This window comes from Schistocerca gregaria, chromosome X (genome assembly GCF_023897955.1).
Source record: "Schistocerca gregaria isolate iqSchGreg1 chromosome X, iqSchGreg1.2, whole genome shotgun sequence".
Taxonomy (NCBI): domain Eukaryota; kingdom Metazoa; phylum Arthropoda; class Insecta; order Orthoptera; family Acrididae; genus Schistocerca; species Schistocerca gregaria.
This window is the reverse complement of record NC_064931.1, coordinates 653,468,846-653,494,752: the sequence shown is the minus strand read 5'-3', so window position 1 is coordinate 653,494,752 and position 25,907 is coordinate 653,468,846. Positions and strand designations below refer to the sequence as shown.

The 25,907-nt window shown below is 36.0% G+C and overlaps 1 protein-coding gene across 15 annotated transcripts in view; it reads right to left on the bottom strand.

Moving 5' to 3' along the window:
• Positions 1-13,328: 13,328 nt before the first annotated feature.
• The window catches only part of LOC126297568 (CLIP-associating protein 1-A), a 322,153-nt gene continuing 309,574 nt past the window's right edge, over positions 13,329-25,907 (bottom strand). For all 15 annotated transcript variants that reach the window (XM_049988512.1, XM_049988519.1, XM_049988524.1 and 12 more), the window contains 3 exons: positions 24,912-25,089; positions 20,660-20,866; positions 13,329-13,644 (listed from right to left, as the gene is read on the bottom strand). In XM_049988512.1, the coding sequence (XP_049844469.1) occupies positions 13,441-13,644; positions 20,660-20,866; positions 24,912-25,089 (589 nt within the window). In that variant the 3' untranslated portion in view covers positions 13,329-13,440. The remainder of the gene's footprint in view (positions 13,645-20,659; positions 20,867-24,911; positions 25,090-25,907) is intronic.

The window sequence follows — 25,907 nt, the reverse complement described above, 5'->3', positions numbered from 1 at the left end:
TCACTTCAAATGCTGGTTCTCTAAATTTTCTCAATAGTGTAGCTCAAAAAGAACATTGCCTTCCCTCCAGTGATCCTCATTTGACTTCCCAAAGCATATCTGTAATATTTGTGTGTTGTTCAAACCTACTGGTAATTAGCAGCTTGCCTCTGAATTGCTTCAACATTTTCCTTTTATCTGACGGGGTGCAGTACTCAAGAATGGGTCACACTAGTGTCCTGTATGCTGTCTGCTTTACAGATTAACCACACTTTCCTAAATTTTTTCCAGTAAACTGAAGTTAATCATTCCCCTTCCCTATTTCCAGTGTTACATGCTAATTAGACTTCATATCACTTTGCAACATTGCATCTAGATATTTAATCAATGTGGCTGTCAAGTAGCACAATGCTTATGGCTTAGTCAAACATTATGGGTTTGTTTTTCCTGTTTACCTGCATTAACTCACATTTTTCTAAATTTTGAGCAAGCTGCCATTCATCACACCAATTAGAAATTTTGTCTAAGTCAACTAGTATCCTCCTACAGACAGTCAGCAATGCCATCTTCCCATACACCACAGTATCATCAACAAACAGCTATAAACTGCTTCTCGCTATGTCCACCAAACCATTTACATATATAGAAAATAAAAGCAATGCTATCACACTTCTCTGGGGCACTCTTCACAATACCCTTCTCTCTGATGAACTCTTGCTGTCAAGGATAACATAGTAAGCTATGTTACTTAAGAAGTCTTCAAGCCAGTCACATACCTGGGGACCTGTTCTGTATGCTCATACCTTCATTACCTGTCTGCAGAGGGGCACTGTGTCAAATGATTTTCATAAATCTGGGAATATGGAATCTGCCCATTGCCCTTCATCCATAATTCAGAGGACACTGTATGAGAAAAGGACAAGTTGAATTTTGCATGAGTGACACATTCTAAAATGATGCTGCTTTGTGGGCAAAAGTTCTTCGGTCTCAAGGACATTTATTATATTTGAACTAAGAATATGTTCAAGAATTCTGTAGCAAAACTGATATTATGGATATTTGTCTGTAATTTTGTGTCCATTCTTTTACCCTTCTTATATAAAGGAGTCACCTGCACTTTTTTCCAGTTGCTTGAGACTTTGTGCTGGGTGAGAGATTCATGAAAACTACAAGTAAGTAAAGGCCAAAGCTTGTTTCCTTTCAATTCTTTCAGTTGTTTCTCTACACCAGTAATGCTTATTACAATGTCCTCCATTGAGGAGTCTGTGGGATGATCAAATGATGGTATGGTAGTACAATTCTCCTGCGTAAATGATTTCTTAAATGGGAAATTTCAAACTCCAGCTTTACTTTTACTATCTTCTACTGATCAATTAATGACTGGATAGAAGCCTTAGACCCAATTAGTGATTTTGCATAGTGCCAGAATTTTATCAGGTTCTTGGCAACAGGACTTTGTATAATACCATGTCTGATTGTCTAAAATTTGAATGCTTTTTGCTCCATGATTCACATAAACCTGATTCACTCTGCTTTCTGTCATGTGGACAAGATACAAATCATTAACCCACTGCATTTATTATTTCTTATCATGTTAATTTTTGTATGAGTATATCAAAATGTTCCCAATGGTAATAGTCTCTGTTTCTTTTTTTGTTTTTGTTTTTTTTTCTTCTATATCATTTTCCATTGTAATTACAACATGTTCATTTCACTTATGAAATTTGTTATCAACAATCCATCTAAGTTTGAGAGTAATAGAGATATTGAAAAGTACAAAACTAGGAGGAAAAATAATCTGCATTACTCTTTTATCAATCCAACTTCGTGACAAAAAGGGTGAAATACACATCTATAAAACACTTTGACTATCGTCCCACAGAAATAAAATGACTGAGAGGTAGCAGACATGTTTTCAAATGTGGATTAAGCATGAAACTTCCTGACAGGTTGAAACTGTGTGCCGGACCGAGACTCAAACTTTGGATCTCTGTCTTTCGTAGGCAAGTGTCCTACCAACTGAATTCCCCAACCATGACTTGTGACCTGTCCTCACAACTTTACCTCATCTCCTACCTTCCAAACTTCACAGAAGCTCTCCTGCGAAACTTGGAAGTCCGGCAATCTTGTAAGAAGAGATACTGCGAAGAGAAGGCTTAGACACAGCCTGGGGAATGTTTAAAGAATGAATTTTTCACTCTGCAGTGGATTGTGCACCAAAACAAAACTTCCTGAAAGGTTAAAGCTATGTGCTGGACTGAAACTCTAACTTTGGACCTTTGCCTTTCATGGGCAAACACTCTACTGACTAAGCTACACGTGTGCAACTCATGACACATTCCCCAAGGCTGTGGCTAAGCCATATCTCTGCAATGTCCTTTCTTCCAGAAGTGCTAGTCTCGCAAGTTTCAGAGGAGAGCTTCTGTGAAGTTTGGAAGGCAGGAACTAATGTACTTGTGAAAGTAAAGCTACGAGGGTGGGTTGCGAGTCATGCTTGGGTAGCTCAATTAATAGAGCACTTGCCCACCAAAAGCAAAGGTCCTGAGTTCAAGTCTCAGTCCAGCCAATAGATTTCATCTGCCAGAAAGTTTCATGTCAGCACCAAGTGAAAAATTTGTTTTAGTATAACATCTTTCTCCTTAAAAAATCGCTCTGCATGGCAGAGCAAGTTGGGAATAGTTTGGCCTGGGGACTACTTTGTGGAAGTGTAAGTTAGCTGAGGGTCGCACCTTTTAAAATGGTTGCATGCATTAGTTAACTCTGCATTACAGGAAAGGTATAAAATGTTACATAAAAATTCTGTCTGTCTTGGAAGGTCACAAAAAAAACCATTACTGAGCTGCATGCGACCCGTGGACTGCTATTTGCCCACACCTGCCTTAGAGAAACTCTTGTACAGAAATTCTTGTATTCAGGGATTCTTATGCAGAAAAAGGCCTCTAAATAGCCAGCATACACCCATATAAATGTTTTCATTGTTTACAATACATGTTCTATGTTTGTTTAGTTGACACTTACCACATCCTAACATTTACCATGAATATCACCCATGGAATACATAACTAACTAACTAACTAACTAACTAACTGTGTAGCCAATAATTGGGAAGTGATAGTTACATTTGGTACTGTTCATCCCAAGAAAGTAATCTGAACATGAAGAACTTAACATCTCATTGATGGTGAAGTTGCTAGAGACAGATTAATGAATCAACAGAACAATGATAAGGGAAGAAGTAGCCATTTCCTGTTTTAAGGACAATACCACCATTCACCTGCAGTGATTTAAAGGAACCATGGAACCCCGGAATCAGGATGGTTGAATACAAATGCGAACCTCAATCCTGAATATGAATCTACATCACTCAGACGAGTAATTTGTGTTTTCATTGTTTTGCAGTTTCTATAAAACTGTTTGAATTCATATCTATTTCAAATGGTTATGTTATAAATGAAGTATTGACTTAAACTATATGAGAAGTTGGCCAAATCTCCACATCATAAACAACTGCTCATTATTTATTCTTTCTGCTGTTAGACTTTTTGTTTTCTTTCTTGTATTGTTTCATTATTTCACTTTGATGTCTTCTGTTTCTCAGTTAAATTTTTCCTGCATTCAAATTTATGTATTTTATTAAAAATGCTGAAAGTATTTAATTATTATTTTGAAATGTTCTGGTTTTTTTTTTAATGTCATCATTTGATACAGTTACATCATCTAGGACTTATTAAATTTCACTGAGCCATTAATATTTCTTTCTTTTTCTTATTGAAATATTGGATATTTTGTCGCCTTCCATTCCTTTCTTATGTTCAAAATACACAGCAGGGCGTTCCTGGGTTGAGTTTCAGAGCTTTGGGAGATTTGTGTGGACTTCTTTACTGTTTCTTAAACTGCAACTATCATTTCCACTTGTTTTAGTTCTGAGAATTTTTCTTTTTTCTCCATTTGCCTTATTTCCTCTATTGTGAATGTAACTCTTCGTTCAACTATATAGCACATGCCTAATTTTTCTACTTGTTTGTACTGACTTTTTATTGTGGGTGTCCTTGGGCAGCTGCTTTGTCATCTTCAATTTTGCAGTCTGACATTTTATACAACTTTTAGGGATTCTGTTTCTTGAATTGTTTCTCTGAGGTATTTAAAGTTTGGAAGATCAGTGATTTTGGAAAAATATTGCTGTAGTGATTTGGGTGCATATGAGATGTTGATTATGTATTCTGTTTGTCAATCCATCTTTAATTAAGGTGTCCTCTAAACCTTATCTGATCATAAGGAATACGACAGACAATGTCCTCTAATTCTTGCCCTTTCTCTTATGCATCTTCTCTTTTTTCTGTAGTTTCAAACATCCAAAATGCATAATCCCACATAAAATAGGGTCAGGTAGGATCTGTTTATTCATTTTTGATGATTTCAAGACATCTTCCACAATTGCATAAAAAAGTTTTGATGACTTACACACTACTTAATCAACTTGAACTGACTCATGCTAAGGACAAAACACACACACACACACACACACACACACACACACACACACACACAAACACACACACACACACACCCCTGAGGGAGGACTCGAACTTCCGACGGGTAAGCTGTGCTAATTGTAGCAAGGTGCCTCAGACTGCTCGGCTATTGTCCTGAAACACAAACTTTACATTAAGTTTATGTAGGCCTGTGAAATCTTAAAAAGTGACTGGTTATAGATATTTTCTCTATTTATTGTTCAACTAATACAACATTTGCAAGGTGTAACCTCCCTTAATTCAAAGCTAGCAAACACAATTTTAGTAGTTGTTTCCATACCTCTCTTTCTCTCACATCCCTACCAGTTGAAGCCTGCAACTTTCTTCAATTCTTCGTGGTCAAACAGTCTTCCTCGTGTCTTCATCTTCTCTGCTATACTCTGGTACTGCCTTTGTCCATCTTCAATCATTTCTTTGTGCGATATGTCCTACCCGTTTCCATTTTACAGCCTTTACCCTTTTCACAACAACCTGAATGCCTATTATTGCTCTTAAGTCTTCACTTCTTTTCTGAACTGTCTTATAGAGACCTAGTAGTGACCTTTCCATAGCTCCCTCAGCTGTTTGTAATTTTCATTTGAAACACTTTTAAAATACAAGTTTCACAGCTATTAATTAGAACAGAAGAAACACACTTTTCAAAAACAATCTTTTTTTTAAAAGTTTGTTGGCATATTAGATTCAAAAATAGGTGTATTTCTTCCATAAGCCATACACCCTAGCTTGATTCAGTGAAAAATTTCAGGTTGTAAGTCTCCTAGAATATCAATTAACTGTCCCAAATAAACATATTTGTTAACATTTTTAGGCAGTCATTGTTCAATATTATTTGTCTTTCACTTATCCATCTGTGCTAGTACCTGTTTTGGGGAGCTGTATCTTTATCACAACTCTCAGATAAATTTTTTTCAGAGGATTACAATTTTATCGTATCGTTGGTTAGGACTACTATATTGTCTGCAAATCTCAAGTTAGAGACACTCTTTCCATTTATTCTAGTTCCTCTTTCCTTCCAAATAATTTTGGGCATAGCCATCTCAAGGAGTGCTATAGACAGTTTTGGAATATAGCAATACTCTGCTCTATGGCTCTTTCAATGCAATATTCCCTCGTGTTTTTTTCTATGCTGACAGAAGTCATCGAGGTATCATAGATGGCTTCTGTCAGTGTAGGAAAATGAAAGGAAATTTTCTATTGGAAGAGGAGTAAAACAGAGTGGCCCTGTATCCTAGAAACTGTTTGACAGTCCTTGAGATGATTAGCATATTTCAACTGGCATTACTGCATTGCTAAGTTTCCAGCCACGGAGCTGTGTGTTTGCTATGTATGGTATGCAATGGCATGAACATTGGAATATTATTTTATTATATATTTTCAATCTTTAATAGTGATTCTCAAGAGGAGGCTTTGTAAGCTCTTTGTGCCTCGTTTAGTGAGCATCTAACAAGTGAATGAGATTAATTGAGTTGCAACCATGTAACATACACTAGACTATTGCTAACATGGTAATTCCTTGCACACATGGATGTCAGACTAGTGGAAGTGCCAGCTTATTATCATAACACTCCTTTAAGCTGATTCTCTCTTCATCTGTTAAAGATTGGTCATTAAAAGTTGCTCATCCAACATTCTACAGAGCAGCAACAGGTTTCTGTGAAGAACCTGACTTCAACTTATTTCTGATTTCGAGTTTCTGCTTGAGGTCCAGCATAACGTGTTTCCTTTGGAAGGCGTTCTACTGAACTATAACGATAGCCACAATTTTAAGCATATATAGAATTGTGTAACACTGTAATTAACTAACATTTATTACTGTAAGGAAGAATTCATTATCGTATGTGTCATTTCTGCTTGAGCAACTGGAGGCTAGATATGGGCCAGGCCATATTACTAAGGACCAGATTAGCAAGGGTTTAAGTGTACTTTCCTGTGCCTTGCAATGTGTTCAGATTTCACCCTGGTGACTGGACATTCACAGTATGTGCAGACTTCAAAGAAACTTTGAAATATGGAGCACACTTCATTTCTCAGTTACAGAATATAATTTTATGATATATGGAAAAGAAATACCCTTTTTATCACCTCAGCTACAAAATACTGTAATCATACCAATGACTTTGAGTTGTTAGCTAATTTCAAGCAGTTCAAATTACATGCATACATCTTACACACTACTTGAAATTAGCTGTCTGAAACTAGTCGTAAGGTAAATATAATAATGATCTTCCAAAACCCAAGTAGAACAACGGTTACTGCCCGATGAAACATCATATCTGTGGAGATCAGAATCAACTAAGCATGTAATTTTATGAAAGCTAGCCTAAATTAGTTGTTTTATGTGTATGCTGTGCATCCTGTTTCACACCGATGTCACTTTCAACAGTATCTATAAAAGTAATCATTAGAAATATTAAAGACTAGAAGAGTTCAGAGCTGCAATAACTTACTCAATTAATTCTAGAGTATGAATTTTTGCTTCTGTTGCATTGTTTCTGATTTTAGTACAACTCACCAGCAAGACTTTGAAACATTATATCAGTTTTGTATCTGTTGGCTAATACTTATTTCTTTTAACACTCTGGAGACCAAGCCCAAGCACAGTACAGACCGCAACTTTGTGTTAAAAAGACGGTGCCTCAGTATAGATTGGGCTGCAATTTTCTTGCCATATTAGCAATCTACTGCTCAAAAACAGGACTCATTTCAGTTGAGAACAATGTACAGATGTCTCGCTAACTGGAAACTGAATGGAGCTGCCTTCTATTGTGAAATTCTAGCTATTTTACTGTCGCAAATGGCTGAGATAATATGATTGCACTGATGTAATTCTGTGCATGTAATCTTTAGGTTTTGCAGTCTGCTGTAAGTATGATACAAATATGTCACGTTTATTAAGTGAGCAAGAAATTTTGGAAACTCATGAGAAATAAATTGCTCGATAACTCACCTCAAACTTTTTTCTTGGGAGGATAATTATACTTTCTGTCACCATTAAAAAATGGCTCTGAGCACTATGGGACTCAACTGCTGAGGTCATAAGTCCCCTAGAACTTATAACTACTTAAACCTAACTAACCTAAGGACATCACACACATCCATGCCAGAAGCAGGATTCGAACCCGCGACCATAGCGGTTGCGCGGTTCCAGACTGTAGCGCCTAGAACCGCTCGGCCACACCGGCCGGCTTCGGTCACCATTATTTAAAAATATTTAAGCATCAAAGAACTAAAGCAAATACAAACAATAAAGCTTGAAGCTTGGCAGTTATTTAGTATGTGTTACCCTTGAAGACATATCAATTACACATGTTCTAGTAATGCTTTAAATAATAGCATAAATGGCCGGTTTCCTAAGCCCGATATCCTTCTATGTTGCCAGTCTCCAAAGTGTTAATCTTCTGACTACTTAGTGAAATTTATGTTTACACTGCTTATGGAGCTCTTTATACCACTAGGAGTCAGCCTGTGTAGATTGCACTCATATGTTTCTTAGTCTGAAATTTAGTAACAAAGCTTGTCCTAAATAATCTGAGAGGTGATAATTTATAGAACCTGTTGAGACAATTTGATCCTAATGTGTCACGGCATTGATGTATTAACCAAGCATGTGTGAAGTATTCTACAGGGAACTAGTCCAAGCAGATCTTTGCCCCCCACCCACTTACACACCTCCTAACAATCCACTAGGTAACACTAAATATCCACGGCCAGATGATTTGTCTGGTGTTGTGGTAATACAATCAGTCTATTTATTCATAGAGATGGTTTGAGGCTGAAATGACCAAGTGATCTCTTGAGGTGTCAAGCTCAGAGTGCTACCAAAGGAGCTCCTAGTGCAAACTTTGTACAGGGAGTATTATGTGCTCTGTAGTCAAGTGTTGCTACGGTATATTCATGTATTTCAAAACAATGAATTTTATCTACAGATTGCTGGTGTTCCATGATGACTACAAGTGGTACCGACTCTATAACAACTGCTTCAAAGCCATCTGTTTTACTAGCTAAGCTATATTCATTATAATGCAAAAAGACACAGTATTCTCATGTGAAATTCTGTGTGGATACATACACTGCCATTATCTAGTATAGCTGACTAGTGGTGAACTTGTACACTTGTCTTGCAAATGTATTACTTCACTGGTATGGAAGTTCATGACTGATTCTCCCAAAATCTTAATTTTTGTGCTTGGGTCGAATGAATAAATGAGCAAATCCAACTTACTATTTACTGTTCCTAGGCTCCTTGTTATTATAAAGTGATGGTGACTATGCATTATGCAGAACCTTCTTTCTATGTTGCTTATGTTGTCAAATGTTATATTTTTAAAACTCATGCACACATTTTGAATTCCTTTATTACCATTTTTCAAATCTTTATTTACACAAAAAATTTTGCAGTTAGGTTTTGCCCTAGACAATCTGCATGAAGAATAAATTTACCTGTTCTTACCAGTTGACGGTTACAGATTTTAAGTCTATTTTTTGATGTGTGACAAGACTGTTTGTTATGTCTTTTTTTTTCCATGGTAGCTGATAACGCATAATGAAAAACTCTTAAGGTAGCTTCATTGACAATGACCAAATTGGTGATTGATATATAATTCTTCTGCGGTTGTATCCATCTCTGTGCTTTGCTTACACTCTTATTTTCTTTCGACGTGATTTGAGATTACTAGTTGCACTCCCACAGATCATAATTGAAATTACCTGAAAGACATTTTTGTGCACAAAATGTATGTTATGTTTCACTACTTACATGATAATGTACTTTCAGCATGCTGTTTTCCTATGCAACTTTTGATCATTTTTCAGAAACAGAAGAGATATTTTGTGAAACTTCTAGTGTATTCAGAACACTTTTTCCTACATGAAGTTTTAAGATGTCCATTTTCAGCACATTGTTACTGAATTGTTAACCTCACACTTGTTCATTCAGCTTTGCAATGTCATCATTACAATTCGCACACATTTTCTTTTTAACAGAAAAAATAATGTTCTTATGTGACAAATTTTCACACTGGCTGTCATCTTGTTGCCATAAAGTTTGGTGTCACAGCTGGCCTAAAATACTGACAACATCTACTCTCTCAACAGATTTAACTGTAAATTTGTTAAAATTTAAGACTACACATCCTGATAGAGATAAAATTTGATAAAGTGCCACAACTGTAAGAAATGTTGCTGAATAAGTCTCAAAATATTTGTCAAAATGGGAGCTGAGTCCTATTTTTCTTTTTAATCTATTTTGAAAGTAATGTAGCAGCTTTCTTACTTAAATAATAGGGATAGGAAAGCAAGGAACAAATGTAATGAGTAAATATAAAGTTGTTTAAGTAGCATGAAAGTAAAAAAGCAAATGTGTTCCAGAAAGAGGAGGAGACGCAGGGGGGGATTGAAAATACTTGGTGGCAATGCTAGCATGTGTCTACCTTTGACCCACACCACACCCTCCCAGTTCTCTCTTCCCTGGAGAAGACTAGTGCCTTTATGTAACAAATTGCTACATTTGTGAGATGTTACGGAGCTGCAATAGTTAAAATGTATCACAATTGGCGTGAATGTAGACACACTAAAGGCAATAAACATGACTACAGGCAATAAACATGACTACAGAGTATTACAAAGACCATAGTGAATGCTTGGTTTGGTACATAATATATGGCAACAAATGTAGCAGTATGAAGCATGACACCCTGCAATTCTACAGCCATCAATCTGGCAAGATTTCAATCATGATCATGTGCTATGGCCTCAAACATATTAGCTAGCCCCATAGAAACCCCACAACCACCCAAACTTGCTTCACAGATGATCATTGATCAAATCAGTATGTATTATGCAACAAAAAAATGGTTATTAACAACTGGAGAAACATCTGACAAGTCATTATTGTTTTAACTTCTCAGATGAGGGCATGTATGTTTGGCGCCAACAGCAGAGGGTTATCGATTCATCATGAAAGGCAACAATGTATCTCAGTAGCGACAGTTGTTTGCTATGGGCAAGTTTCCATAGCAAAGTTTCAATATCTGGTGTTTGTAGAGTGGCCACTAACTTCAGGTATCTCAATCTCTACTAGTGACATTTGGCAATGATGCAACAATATGCAGCCAATTTGTTTATCTGATTACCTTAGCATGAGTTAAGTTTATTTTTTAGGCAATTAATATGAAAAAGTGGTTTTACTGAATGATGACTATGCAAATTTTTGTGCCACTGCAAAATTTCAGCATGCTCCATCAAACATAAAAAAAAGGTCCACTCACTCTAAAAATATGCATTTCTATACCTATTTCCTTATGTAATTATCTGCAACATCTATTATTCTATCATTTCTTGTTGAAGATACTGAGAAACAACAACTAGCTCCAACATTACTTGTGTTTAAATTTACTGTTCCCTGAGATAAGTACAGAAAGATTATTATGGAGACCAATGATCCACACATTTTGCAAATGATGTAATTATGTTCACTCAATTTTAACCCTTTAAATCTGCCAAAAAAGTACGATGCTGACAATACAGCCAAATGGAATAAGGTATGGGCAGACGATGTGTCAACCCCAGAATAACTATGAAATAAGATAATTTCAGATATGTCCTACTGCAAATGTCTATTGAGTAAACACCCAAAATAAATCGTGACATTATGTAAAGAATTATAAGTTTCCTCAATACACACATCAAACTGCAACGGAATGTTATGAGAAAAGGGGGAAAACTTATGGCGGAAGAAGAAAAATAGCGTGAAAATTTATCAATAGATGGGACTGTATGTGTCAGGACACGTAAATGAAAACACCTGACATGGCACAACCCATAGACGTTGGTATAACACAGCTTTTCTTCCTTTTGCGTCTGCGACATATGCCATGACCATCTCAATGCAGGATCGTGCGCTTCTTGTAAAGCTGTATTACAAGAATGATGACTGTGTACACATCACTATTTGCAGAAGTTCCGGACACTGATAAAAAGGCGTTGGTCTGATGACTGCCGTGAGTCTGGAAATATGTTTCAGAAATTTGAAAAGATGGGTTCTTTTAGTGTGCAACGTGGTAGAGGGAGGAAACCAATTGATTCAACATCAGTGGAAATAGTAGTCGCACCAATGCATTAGGAGATGAATGGTGGTGCACAAATGTGTAGTGCACAGACAATTGCCCGGACATTGGACATACCCATGAGCACTGTGTGTAAAATCCTACAAAACATCCTTCTTTGATATCCATTCAAAATTACCCATGTGCACAAGTTGCTTCCTGTTGACCTGCCAGCAAAAGAGACCTTTGCTTTAAATTTTCTTGCTCGCACTGAAGAGGACAATGATTGGCCATGGAAGATTTTGTAGACAGGCAAAGCCCACTTCCATCTGACAGGATATGACAGTACACAGAATTATCAAATATGAGCAATGGAAAATGCACACACAAATCAATTAGTACCACTTCATCCTGAAAAGGTCAGTGTGTGGTGCAGGTTTATGGCATCATTTATCATAGGACCATATTTTTTCGAAGAGACAGGTGCTTCCGGTCCTGTTACTTGTACACTTGTATCGTCACTGGTAAGCACTATAAGTGTCTTTTGTGCAAATATGTCATTCCAGCTTGGCAACAACTTGGATGGGATCATTTTTATGCAAGATGGCACACACAAACACATTGAAAATCCAGTTAATCAGCTGCTTAAGCACCATTTCAGAAATGCACTAATTATCAGCGGCCATTTCCCTACAGCCACCATTTCCTTACAGCCTGGCTGTCGCGATCACCTGATCTTAATCCAAGTGACTTTTGGCTAAGGGGCTATAAAAGATGTTACATTCAGTGTGCTGACTGCGAGCATAGCTGCATTAAAGGCACAACACATTCTGAACATGACCCCAGAAACATTTCGATCAGTTGTGGAACATGCTGTTTCTCAATTTCAACTTGTTGCAGAAAACAGTGGACAGCATATAACATGTTTTGCGCCAGTCAAATTGAAATTAATAATCCGATTTGACTTTGATTGATGATTTTTCATGCAGATTTTAGCCTCAGGACAATTAAAAACTGATGTGATTGATGCTTTCTATGTTGTCTTTGGCCTCAGGACAATTAAAAACTGATGTGAGTCACGCTTTTTATGCGGTATTTGGGCTCAGCACAATTAAAAACTGATTTTTCCCATCTGATGTGATATGGCCTTGCCGTGGTGGATGAGCTTACATAATTAACAGTATCACATCTTTACATCCATGCACACTGAGTAGCACAGTTTGTTTAACATTAAATTTACACCTTAGGAATGGTTGTGAGATTCATTTGTCATATGTAATTGACCACTATTAAATTATAATGCTTACAGTGCCATCTATTTTGTCATTTTGTAAGCAATTATTTTTCTTCTGCCATACGTTTTCCCCCTTCTCTGATAATATTCCGTTGCAATTTGACATCATTATGACCAGTGGTATTATTTCTACAGTGGTCTGAAAGTTTAACTTTAATTATAATTACCCTGTATATTTTGTAGAAATACAGAATTGGTCCCAATTATTGTGTGTCATTTCATTTCACTGACTGTGTTTCATATTGTCACCGGTTTTTAAATTAGTTGAAAAGCCACTAACATAAAACATTCTACTGCTGGTATCTGCACCTGTTACCGGTATTGGCAGTTGGCAGAGAATGTTACTTACTTCTTGTTCACTGTTCATTCACACACGTTTTACACTGAACTAAATATGTGCTACAATAATTTCTGTAGCTATAAAATAACGCAATGAAATATATATGGGAATTAATGGGTGAAAAATAAATACATGCAATATACTGTTTATTTTTGGGCTTTAATAACTGGAAAACTCTGTTTTGTTAAAAAAATTGACAAGCATTGGAATGATAGAATACATTAAAGCCAAAATTAACGATTATTAAAAGTTTCACGACGTTGTGGTTTTTGGTGAAGTGATGCCACTCGAACCACCATGGTGCGATCGTTTGATATACAGGTGAAGCAGCTTTAGCTTACTATTGTTTAAGCTAGCTAAATGCGGTTGCAAAACTGCCTCTCCAACAATACCATGCAATTCTACCATACAAAATACAGCAGATTTCCTGACAGAACTTTCTTCATTATCATATGCCTGTAAACAAAACAAATTATTTATTGAAATAAAAATGAGATAAAGTAGCTAATTAGTCCTAGAAATGTTAACACTTAAAAATTATCTAAAATAATGTAAACATCTGGAAATGATGAAAATATTATATGTTTTGTTTTTATGGTATGGGGTGATATTTTGTTTTTACTTCAGGCTGTACTCTTTCTTTCACACTGTACACTTTGCTTGTTACATGTGAAGGTATCCCAAATTCATTTTTAACATAACTCTGAATACACTCTGTTGTAAATGATACTTTGCAAACCCCCATTTCCTGCTGGGCTGTTAATCCCTTATATGAGATTTACTTATGAATGCAAAAAAGATTATGTCTCTGTGATGCAGAGTTATTTACAATACCAATTTCTCATTAATGATTTTCCTAATAGTTAAATGTTTGTGTTACAACCGACATCTATCACATAGCAGTTCACATCATATAACAAAAATGTAAACAATGTATCACAATATTTCTAATTCACTACTTACATTCACAAAATACTATATATCATATTCATGGCAGCAACAACAAGGATTGCAGATGTTCGAAAATGATACCACAATTATTACATACAAACATCACACAAACTTTATTTAATTCTGTATTGGACAACACAGAGCTAAAAAATAATCAGTTCTTCTACTAGAAGCTTATTATAACTACAGTATAACATTGGAAAAGTTTTACAAATAGAACAAAGAAATGTCAGGTTTGAAATAACATGGAAACCAGAAAATTCTGTCTTTCGTACAACATAATGTCAAAAACCATGCAAAGGCGATAGGTTTGGACAGTAGTGCAGAACATCAGTTCAAATGTCTTGTAAGGCTTTACACTTTGAAGAACACACAATTTCAGCAGAATTTAAATGTTGTGGAGAAAGTAGGATCTAGATCTTCACTAGAAGAGGCAAGGCTTCTAATAGAAGAGGCCATACCTGTGCAGTTTGAAACAACTGTATTTCCACAAACCTCTCCCTCTGAAACAGCTTACTATGCCTACAGATAAGTAGGATTCTCAGCCACGTATGTAATACCTCTTTGGAGCAGGGTGTTTTCCCCGATAGACTGAAATATGCCATTGTCCTTACTTTATCTGTGGGGAACAAGCTTTAAGTATCTTGCTGGAAATGCCATCAATTCCGTATAATCAGAATAATTACTGGAGCTCACCTACGGTCATCTTGCAGACATCTATTTAAGGATCTAGGGATCCTCACAGTGTATATATTCACTTATGAAATTTGTTGTTAATAATCCTACCAGTTCAAAAGTAATAGCAGTGTGCATAGCTATAACACCAGGAGAAACGATGATCTTCACTATGCAGGGTTAAATCTGACTTTCGCACAGAAGGGGGTAAATTATGCTGCCACAAAAGCCTTTGGTCACCCACCAAACAGCATCAAAAGCCTGACAGATAGTCAACCAACATTTAAAAATAAATTAAAAGAATTTCTAGATGACAACTCCTTCTACTCACTGGCTGAATTTTTAGATATAAATTAAGGGAGAGAAAAAAACTAACTTAAGCATTAGTGTCATGCAATATTTTGTGTAATGTAATATCTTGTACAGACATCTTTCATAAACCTGACACGTTCCACATCATTACGAAGTGTCGTATTCATGATCTATGGAACAAGTATTAATCTAATCTAATCTAATTCAACAACTGTCCACACAATCATGCTTCTTATTGTTGTAATATGGAATTAAAATATCACAACAACGAAGGTTGACATTCAACAACTGTCCACACAATCACGCTTCTTATTGTTGTAATGTGGAATTAAAATATCACAACAACAAAGGTGCCTATCTATCACCTCAACGGATTAAGTGTTTAAGATAAACAGCATTTGGCCATTTGTGTTTCTGTATACAGGGTGAATCAGGAGAAAGGGTACATACTTTTAGGGGTGATAATAGGTGATTCTGAACAAGAAACATCATACGGACATACGCCATATTCCGAATGGTTTCCGACATAGATCACATTCAATGTACACTGTTATTTGTTTTTTTTTGTATTATTCAAACATTGTCATTGCTGACAACATAACACAGGAGTGTACAGGAAGTTGCGATGAGTAACTTGATAGGGGCACTTGTGGTCTATTAAGGCAGGAAACTACCTCAAATTGTCATACAAAAGCTACCTAAGCTATGATGCATGCACATAGCGTGAGATTTTCAATATTCTCGTGTTCTCTTCGCGAGCACAGACTATTAGCCCTAGAGAGAAAATAAATAGTACCTTTTTTGGAAGGAAATTTAATATAGTTTAATTTTGTACTGAAAAAATGTTTACATGGGAAGGAGCAGGTTTAGAGTTATTCAAGAGAAATGGACAACAGTAGTATTAAATATAGGGAATGTGTCTATATGAAGTTTTTTTTTGTTGTTGTTCACAACCACTAATACCATCACTCCTCAAAGTGTATACCTTTCCTCCTGACTCACCATGTACACAATGAAGGAAGGAGAGAGAGAGAGAGAGAGAGAGAGAGAGAGAGAGAGAGAGAGAGAATATGCACCAAATCTGTTTCTGTTTTCATACTGTAGCATTTGCCAGTTTTTACTATTTTAACACCACAATGGTGCAAAATGATGCTTGCTAAAATTATGAATCTAAATTATATTTTTCATTTAGCATTGTATTTGTATGAAACGTAGTGGAAGTTACTTGATACCTTTTAGCAAATTCACCAAGGCAGCATAAAATCTACATTTACATTTTGGTTTTCAGCATTACATTACATAAAAGAAAGAAATAAAATAAAAATAAATGAGGGTCTCTGTTTCTACATGGTATTTTTTCTGCTATACTGTAATCTTCAAGTCACTTTTCATTTTCTACAAAATTTGTTTCTGCCCAAACATTTGTATTTTTTAAAAATCTTTCCAGTGTTATGTTTTTTAATAAATAATACTTCAACACCAAGGAAACAATGGCAACAAGTGTAGTCCACAACTGTGCAAGTGAGAAATCTTTAATTAATCAAAGCTATAAAACAAACTGGCTCAACCAAGAACAGTTTTAAAAAAGTAAGTTAAAAATTAAAAAAAAACTTCCTGATTTATTCAGTTTTTAACCACACTGTGTAAAAATAATACAATTAAAAACAGCAACATTGTTACTTCGATAGAGGATGGACTCTGAGCCAATAGAATGTTATTGACGATTTTGAAAGGTTCGTGAATTGAACAGTAACATCTTTTCCATTTTATTTATTTCAGTGATAATCCCACACACCACAGATTGTAATATTTGCAAGCTACATTACAAGATAGGATCAAATTTTCTTCTCACAAAAGGGACTTTAATTTATTCTTTAAATTATATTTCACATCATTACAGATCCTACTTGCTTCCAATCTTCCTAATAAATCCAGTGGCTTAAAGTTATGGACACTTCTGGTTCCTCAAAGTATTTTAACTTCTGTAAAACATACCACATCATCTGAAGGTGACTAATATACAGACTATTCCATGGTAAAATAGCTTTGGTGATTGTAATATTACAAAACTGAAACTGGCCTGATTCACATAATGCTTGATTTTGTACAGGTCTTTGTATACATTCCTTTTGAGATAACATTTTAATTGTCCTCTCTATACCCTAACAACCACTTTTTTCATGTGTTGCAAAGAATAACTGTTCAGCCATTACTGATCTCAAAACTATTTTTATGGGAGAAATAGGTTGATCAAATTATATTCATTTTTGTATTGGCTTGCACATTATCATTAAAATAATGACAGCTTGTACTTATGAATACATTTCTTTGATAAAATCTGGCATAGTTTTTGAATTCTGTAGAACATACAAGTATCATGTTGTGTGTCATCTGGTCTGACATTTAAATGATCTTTCATCCTCAGTATTTCTGAGGTTAACTGCAATAGGTGTATAGTGCAAGAGTCAAATGTCCAACTGTAACCTTGGGTTTCTTCCTGGGTAGTAAAGTAGTAAATTTCACGGAAGTCCACTGATGCTGTGGCAACGTGTACATCAGCTGACCCTTTAAGGGTTGACTGTATAAAAATCATTGATTGGAGGTCAATTTTGATCTTAATTCAGAAAATGAACCCATTTCACAATTTCACTGTGTCTTATTACACTGAACTTGGATCAACTTAATGAGGTTCTGTGTTGATCTGAATAACCCTGAGACATGCTTGGCAACACTGCTAAATCATCTATTATCATGATTATCATGCTTTGACTGCAGGAATAAATTGTACATCATATACACAAAGTATTTATTGTTGAAAGGTTTGTTTTGTAAAGGCAGTGGAAAATAAGCATAACAAACTTCCCCATAGCCAGAAAAGATTAAAATAGTCAAGACATCCCTCAAGTAAAAGAAAAGAAACAACACAATTCTCAGTGTCTAGGTGTTCATATACATAGAACATTGTCCACCACATCTGCCTAGAATGCTAGGTGGTGTGGCTTCAAAACACAGAGCTGTCATAATTATTTTTTGACCATTATTGCACAAAATACACTACTCGACAGCTGATAATTTAAAGTCACTCATGTTTGGCTGTTAGAGGGCACAGCTGATTTGACTGCAGAGACAAACTGTAAACAACTGTTGCTTTGCATTAGGTTTAGATGCTTTTCTGTGTGAATGAAACCTCCAATAGTTCACAAGCTTTAAAGTTATTTTTATTCAATACTAAAGAAACTATTTGTGCAGACAGTGGCAGAACTGTACACTTGCACTGTCTGTTTAAGTAGAGCTGTTATCGATATGAATTGACTTACATATGTTTACTTTTTCTGTTCATCAATGTACATGCAGTTGCCAGCAGTTTAAGCATCTGTTCAGCAGTTAAAATTTAATTTCACTTGTTTAGTTACTGCCATTCATGTCTAGACAGCATTTTTTTAGTAAATGTTTTCAGTCATTACTGTCTGGTGTCTACAAATAGTTCTAAATTCCATTTTTTACTCTGCCAATTAAGTGTCTATGAAATGCCTTTAAATTATCACATTAATTATGAGTTATCTCCAAGAGTTATTATGAGATCACTTATTATATGCATCCATTATATAAATCATTGGTAACTTACTTAATACAGCCTCACAGATTGAAAATATTATTTGAACTTCAGCAGTGAGGGAGTCATATTCACATATTTACTTGACACATCTTGTGTTAACAACAATTTCTTTATTATTATTTTCAATTTGTATTAGCACGACAGAACCTGTTGTTGTGTGTACCGTCACAAGGATGTAAACTTACAGCTGTAGTTGAAATTGATTTGATCCACAAAAGTGTGTTCATCATGGATGATATCAGTTCAGGGTGATATAATTTGAGATTAACGTTTATAAAAGTGCTGATTTCTTACTCTAGCTTGATCTGAGTTCATTTTTTGTGCAAATCTAAGACGAACTGCTTTATGCATTTGACCCTAAGCACATTGTTATATTTTGACTGAAACTTTGCAAAATAAGAGCGTGGAACAAGTTTTTCCAATTTACATGAAAGGTTCATTATAAAATCTGTTATGCCTGCAGAATGTGTCATGTGTCTTCTTTCTGTTGAAACCCACTGATTAAATTCAATGCATGTTCTAATGAATGGTGCAGAAACATACTGAGTGGTGGTACCTTTAGCACTGGCTGAAATACAAGCTTTGGGGCAGACTGACCAGAATAGAATAAAATAAACTTGCCCCCCCTCCCCCCAGGATATTCACTTTTAAAATAGGAATGCATTTCACACAAATTTTATAAAAATCAGCTGTTTCCCTGTCCATAAAAACTATTTACTAAATCAATTACCTAAGGTTTAAGCTTCATTTCTCTTTTCAAGCTAGTTTCTGTTCAAAAACCTTATTCTTTAAAATATTCAGTTTTTGGTGCAGCTAATAGTCGGGAGCTGCAAGAGTACTTCAAATGTTTTACCAAGGTAGATGCTGATGCAGCCAATTATTGCAGTTTTTAACTTGGTGAAAACTGTTCCTGCGTATCAAGCAGCAAGTCCATATGAACAGAATTTTCTGGCACTTCAGCATCAATCCTTATTTTCTTTCTTACATTTTCCCATAATTTTCAATGTTTTAACTTCTGTATATCCCTTTTTACTGCCTTCATTAAGTGACGTAATAACAAAAGATAGAACCCTACCACTTTATGACTCAAGTTACCACTCCTCCCTTTGTTTTTAAACAAAATATTATTTACTATTAAGAACAGTAACACTGAACACACATATTTCTTAATAATTATTTGTACATATGTTTGAAACAACAGATACTGTAAGACAAACTCATAAAAATTGACCTAAAATTTTTAACATAGCACACAAGACAAAACACCCCAGTGATTTTCTTCTTCAGTTTTTTACTTTGCCACTAAATGTCTATGAAATGACTTTAAATTGATCACATTAATTACGAGCTACCTCTGGGAGTTGTAATGAGATGCTAATGCTTTCAGGATTATTTTGGGTACCCTTCCATTATCTTTGTGTGTTATACAATGTGTTCTTCAGAGTACTTAATTTCCCATAAACTGCATGGTAAATGAAAAAAGAAAACTTTAATTTATTTTCAAAATATTATGAAGTATCATTCTGCACTATCGTGGTATTAAAAATAATAAATTTCAAATAAAATGAAAGAGCTAATATATATTGGGTGGGTAGCAGGAGAAACAGGTGGAAAGTGGGTGGGGTTGGGCATGGGTATAGAGCTGCTTGAAAGGAGGCAGTAGATGTGCTGGATATGAATACAGAAGGGATGATGGGCAGCTGCATGGGCTAGGCATTCGACACATGGGCACTGGAGCTGGTTGGGCATTTTTTTTATTTTTTTATTTTTCCCCTTTTGTTGAACTCACATGAAAAGATCTCATACAGCCAAATATCGAAAGACTATTATCTGACAATGAAACCTGTTAGAGGTGACAAAAGTTAAATAGTAATTATAGTTTAAGTTTGTTCTTAATTACTGAAATAATTCACTCACTTTGATGAGACTTTCCATTATTTCTTTCAGATGTGGTTCTAAAATATCTTGCGTAGTGTGTTCAATGACACGAGTTAATATTTTTATAGCTCCCAAATTCATTGGAAGATCTCCTGTTTTTATCAATGGACAAACTACATTAATGAGCTGTTCAGGAGGCAGTGATTTTCCAATAGCTGAAATGCAGTGCTCAGCTGCTTTTGACACCTGAAAAATATTCCACATAAATGCCTTTCCTTGTTAAAGAGAACATTTACCAAATAAAATAAGCTGAAGTTGCCGAGCATGGTATGCAACATGCAGAATATATAGTTTTATAATAAAAAAGAAGACACACCCTGTATTTCCAGTCAAAACTGAAATTTATAGCTCCGCAATATACTGCTAGTTCCAAAGAAAAACATTGATGCATTACGTTGATTTGATCAAAATCAGTTACACATTTTTGCTCTAGCACACACTCATGCCTATACTTTTAGTAATCAATTAGAGCTCTGAAAACTAATGTTTCATGGTGAAATTGCAAAAGATAAAATGTGGTGGAACAATACAGAAAGGCCAGACCTACATGGAATGCCAGTGTAAGACGTTTTGGTCCTACAAGGGGCCTTCATGAAGATCTTGGGTATAGTGGACCTGCCACACAGTACTCGAGGTCTAAGGAAGCAGGACAGCATTTTTATCAGTCTTCTGACTGGTTTGATGCAGCCCACCACAAATTGCTCTCCTGAACTAACCTCTTCATCTCCGAGTAGCATTTGCAACCTACTTCCTCAATTATCTGCTGGATGTATTCCAATCTCTTGTCTTCCTCTGCAGTTTTTGCCCTCTACACCTCCCTCTAGTACCATGGAAGTCATTCCCTCATGTCTTAACAGCTGTCCTATCATCGTGTCCCTTCTCCTTATAAGTGTTTTCCACATATTCCTTTCCTCTCCAATTCTGCGCAAAACCTCCTCATTCCTTACCTTACCAGTCCACCTAATTTTCAACATTTGTCTGTAGCACCACATCTCAAATGCTTTGATTCTCTTCTGTTCCCGTTTTTCCACACAGTCCATGTTTCACTACCATTCAATGCTGTACTCCAGATGTACAGCCTTAGAAATTTCCTCCTCAAATTAAGGCTGACATTTGATATTAGTAGACTTCTCTTGGCCAAGAATGCCTTTTCTGCCATAGCTAATATGCTTTTGATGTCCTCCTTGCTCCATCCGTCATTGGTTATTTTACTGCCTAGGTAGTAGAATTCCTTAACTTCATGACCATTAATACTGATGTTAAGTTTCTCACTGTTGTCATTTCTGCTACTTCTCATTACCTTCGCCTTTCTTCGATTTACTCTCAATCCATACTATGTACTCAGACTGTTCATTCCATTCAGCAGATCATGTAGTTCTTCTTCACTTTCACTCACGATAGCAATGTCATCAGTGAACTGCATCACTTATATCCTTTCACATTGGATTTTAATTCCACTCCTGGACCTTTCTTTTATTTCCATCATTGCTTTCTCAATGTACAGATTGAACAGTTGGGGTAAAGAACTAATCCTTGTCTTACACCCTTTTTAATACGAGCACTCTTCTTGGTCGTAAACTCTTATTATTCCCTCTTGGCTGTTGTACATATTGTATATGACACGTCTCTCCCTATAGCTTACCCCAACTTTTTCAGAATTTCGAACATCTAGCACCATTTTACATTGTTGAATGCTTTTTCCAGGTCAACAAATCCTACGAATGTGTCTTGATTTTTCTTTAATCTTGCTTCCATTATACCGCAAAGTCAGAATTGCCTCTCTTGTGCCTTTACTTTTCCGAAAGCCAAACTGATCGTTATCTAGCATATCCTCAATTTTCTTTCCAATTCTTATGTATATTATTCTTGTAAGCAACTTGGATGCATGAGCTGTTAAGCCAATTGTGCGATAATTCTCGCACTTGTCAGCTCTTGCTCTTTCGGAATTATGTGGATGACGCTTTTCCAAAAGTCAGATCGTATGTTGCCTGACTCATACTTTCTACACACCAATGTGAGCAGTTGTTTTGTTGCCACTTCCTCCAATGATTTTAGAAATTCTGACGGAATGTTATCTATCCCTTCTGCCTTATTTGACCTCAAATCCTTGGAAGCTCTTTTAAATTCTGATTCTAATACTGGATCCCCTATCTCTTCTAAATCGACTCCTGCTCCTTCTTCAATCACGTCAGACAAATCTTCCCCCTCGTAGAGGCTTTCAAATGTATTCTTTCCACTTATCCGCTCTCTCCTCTGCATTTAATAGTGGAAGTCCTGTTGCACTCTTAATGTTACCACCCTGCTTTTAATGTCACCGAATGCTGAGTCTGTCCTTCCGACAATTGTGCCTTTTTCGATGTCTTCACATTTTTCCAGCAGCCATTTCGTTTCAGCTTCCCTGCACTTCCTATTTCTGTATTCCTGAGTTTTCCAGAACATTTTTGTACTTCCTCCTTTCCTCAACCAACTGAAGTATTTCTTCTGTTACCCAATGTTTCTTTACAGTTACCTTCTTTGTACTTATGTTTTCCTCCCCAACTTCTGTGATGGCCCTTTTTAGAGATGTCCATTCCTCTTCAACTGCACTGCTACTGAGCTATTCCTTACTGCTGTATCTATAGCCTTAGAGAACTTCAAAACATATCTCGTCATTCCTTAATACTTCCGTGTTCCACTTATTTGTGTATTGATTCTTCCTGACTAATGTCAAACTTCAGCCTACTCTTCATCACTACTATATTGTGATCTGAGTCTATATCTGCTCCTGGGTACGCCTTACAATCCAATGTCTGGTTTCTGAATCTCTGTCTGACCACAATGTAATCTAACTGAAATCTTCCTGTATCACCTGGCCTTTTCCAAGCAAACCTCCTTCAATTCTGGTTCTTGAACAAGGTATTCGCTATTACTAGCTTAAACTTTTTACAGAACTCAATTAGTCTTTCTCCTCTCTCGTTCCTTGTCCAAAGCCCATAGTCTCCTGTAACCTTTTCTTCTACTCCTTCCCTTATAACTGCATTCCAGTCCCCCCATGAGTATTAGATGGCACGGCAAACAATTTTATGGCAAAGTATTGCAACCACATGGTAGCCTCTACAGCACACATTTCCCATCAGACTGAGTATTGTTTGTTTATAGAGGCTGCAATGTATGCTTTACAGCTCATCAGAGGAATTAGTCTCATAAAAACATGGGTGCTGTTCACAGATGAGTTGAAGTTTAGTCTAGAGAAGGATCCTCACAGTTTGTTCATCTAGTAAATCCCTCTGAAATGTTACAATATTGCCAGTATTTTGAAAAATAATCAATACACTGCCAGCTTTGTCAATTGGGTCGATATCACATTAAGAGCATGTACACCACCACAACGAGTTTCTAGGGATATTGTGATACCTGCTGTCTATACAAACAGCAACATGCAAAATTATACACGCACTTTTAATTAAGTTTACAAAGCTAGGATCCATCTGATGCATGAGTATGCCCCATTACATTGGACTGGCCTGGTGGTCATATGCCATCACCAGGTGAACATCATTCTTTTAGAGTGGCCACTTTGTCCAAGAAATTAAATTTCGTTGTATACACACGGTGCAGTATGCTATAGGCGACTGCTGACTTGTGTGAGGCACCTGTCCAGTAATGAGAGACGTTACCACCAGTCACACTGCATGCCCTGTTCTGCTGCAATGGAGTACTTGTGCATACTGTGCTGCCACGTGAAGACACCACATGCAATATGGGAATTTAAAGTGATATGCACATCAAATTTGTTAATTTACAAATACCTGAGAAAGTGTGTTATGGATATAACACTGTGTAAAAATATACACTATTTAAAATGAAAACAAATGTGTGTCAAGTGCAGTTGTGAAGCTTCAATGGTATCTTAAAAAGTATGTTTTAATGTTTCCATTATTATGAATTATCTAAGAAAGAATTAGCCACCATTTAAGTGACAGTATTATGGGCAACAACCATTGCAATTGGAGACTTTTTGCGGAGATCCTCATATTCTTTAAAAGAGGAACAATATACTTAATCCCATTATGAAACATCAGAGAACAATGAAAGTAGAAATTGGTTTGTAAGAAATCCTGTTTATCACTACCTTTTTTTATACTTGAACTATAGTATTTTATCGCATGCCACAGAGACAGTAGCTACCATATAAATCATGTACAGAAGAATGCGCATATTTTAAATGCCAGTAAATAAATATTACACAAACCTCTTTGCACGGGTCACTGTAAGCTGTTAGCGTTCGCAGCACGATTAACTCTACATACATATTAAAACAATGTCTCACAGTCGGGTCTTTGATCATATCGTGTAGCACATTTAAAATGTACGTCTTCACTGGAGAGTGAGGTAGCGCCAATTGTGATACCAGAACCCTTAATAGAACCCTATAAAAATAAAGTAATGGCATACATAAGTCAAAATCATACATGCACTGTATCAGTAATATTAGGAATTTAGCTTTTGCCCTAGATGAGTACAATGTCCATTGTCAATGTTTAAAATGTCACCCACAGTCAAAGCATGTTTTTACATTATGTGAATCTGAATTAAATGCATGGAATATTATTAATAACAAAAATAATTATGATGATAACAACAATGCCACTGCTTAAGATGTTAATTACAATTTATTAGCAACAAGTATGGAATTAGAAAGGTGATGGCTATAGTCTATCATGACATCTGCACTGACATGGCAATCACTCTATGTGCATGTGATGAAGGGAAAAATGAACTTCTATCCGATAGTTTCCAAACAATTAAAACTGTGAAATATTCATGCCACGAATATGGCCGATACGTACGATAAGCACATGAAAAATATCTGTTCATGTTGATATCTCCCCCCCTCCCTCCCCCACCCCTATTCTCTCACTCTATCTATCTACCTATCTATCACACACACGGTATGATAATCATCAAAACATGTTTAATTAAGAGATGTTATGTTACTCTGATACTGTGAATGACTAAAGGTTTTTGTCAAATAATTCGATTAACTCTGATCACTTAAGGGTTACTTTCAGTCACTATGCCAACAATAAAATTTGCAACTCACATGGGCAATCAGTAGAAAATACACACAAAATTTTTGAGTCACTTTCAACATCAACTTTCTGATTATATATGTTCCACATGGCCATCATACAGCCAATTTCATTTCCTGGATTAATAAACCATCTTACAGGGGTCACGTCTGTAA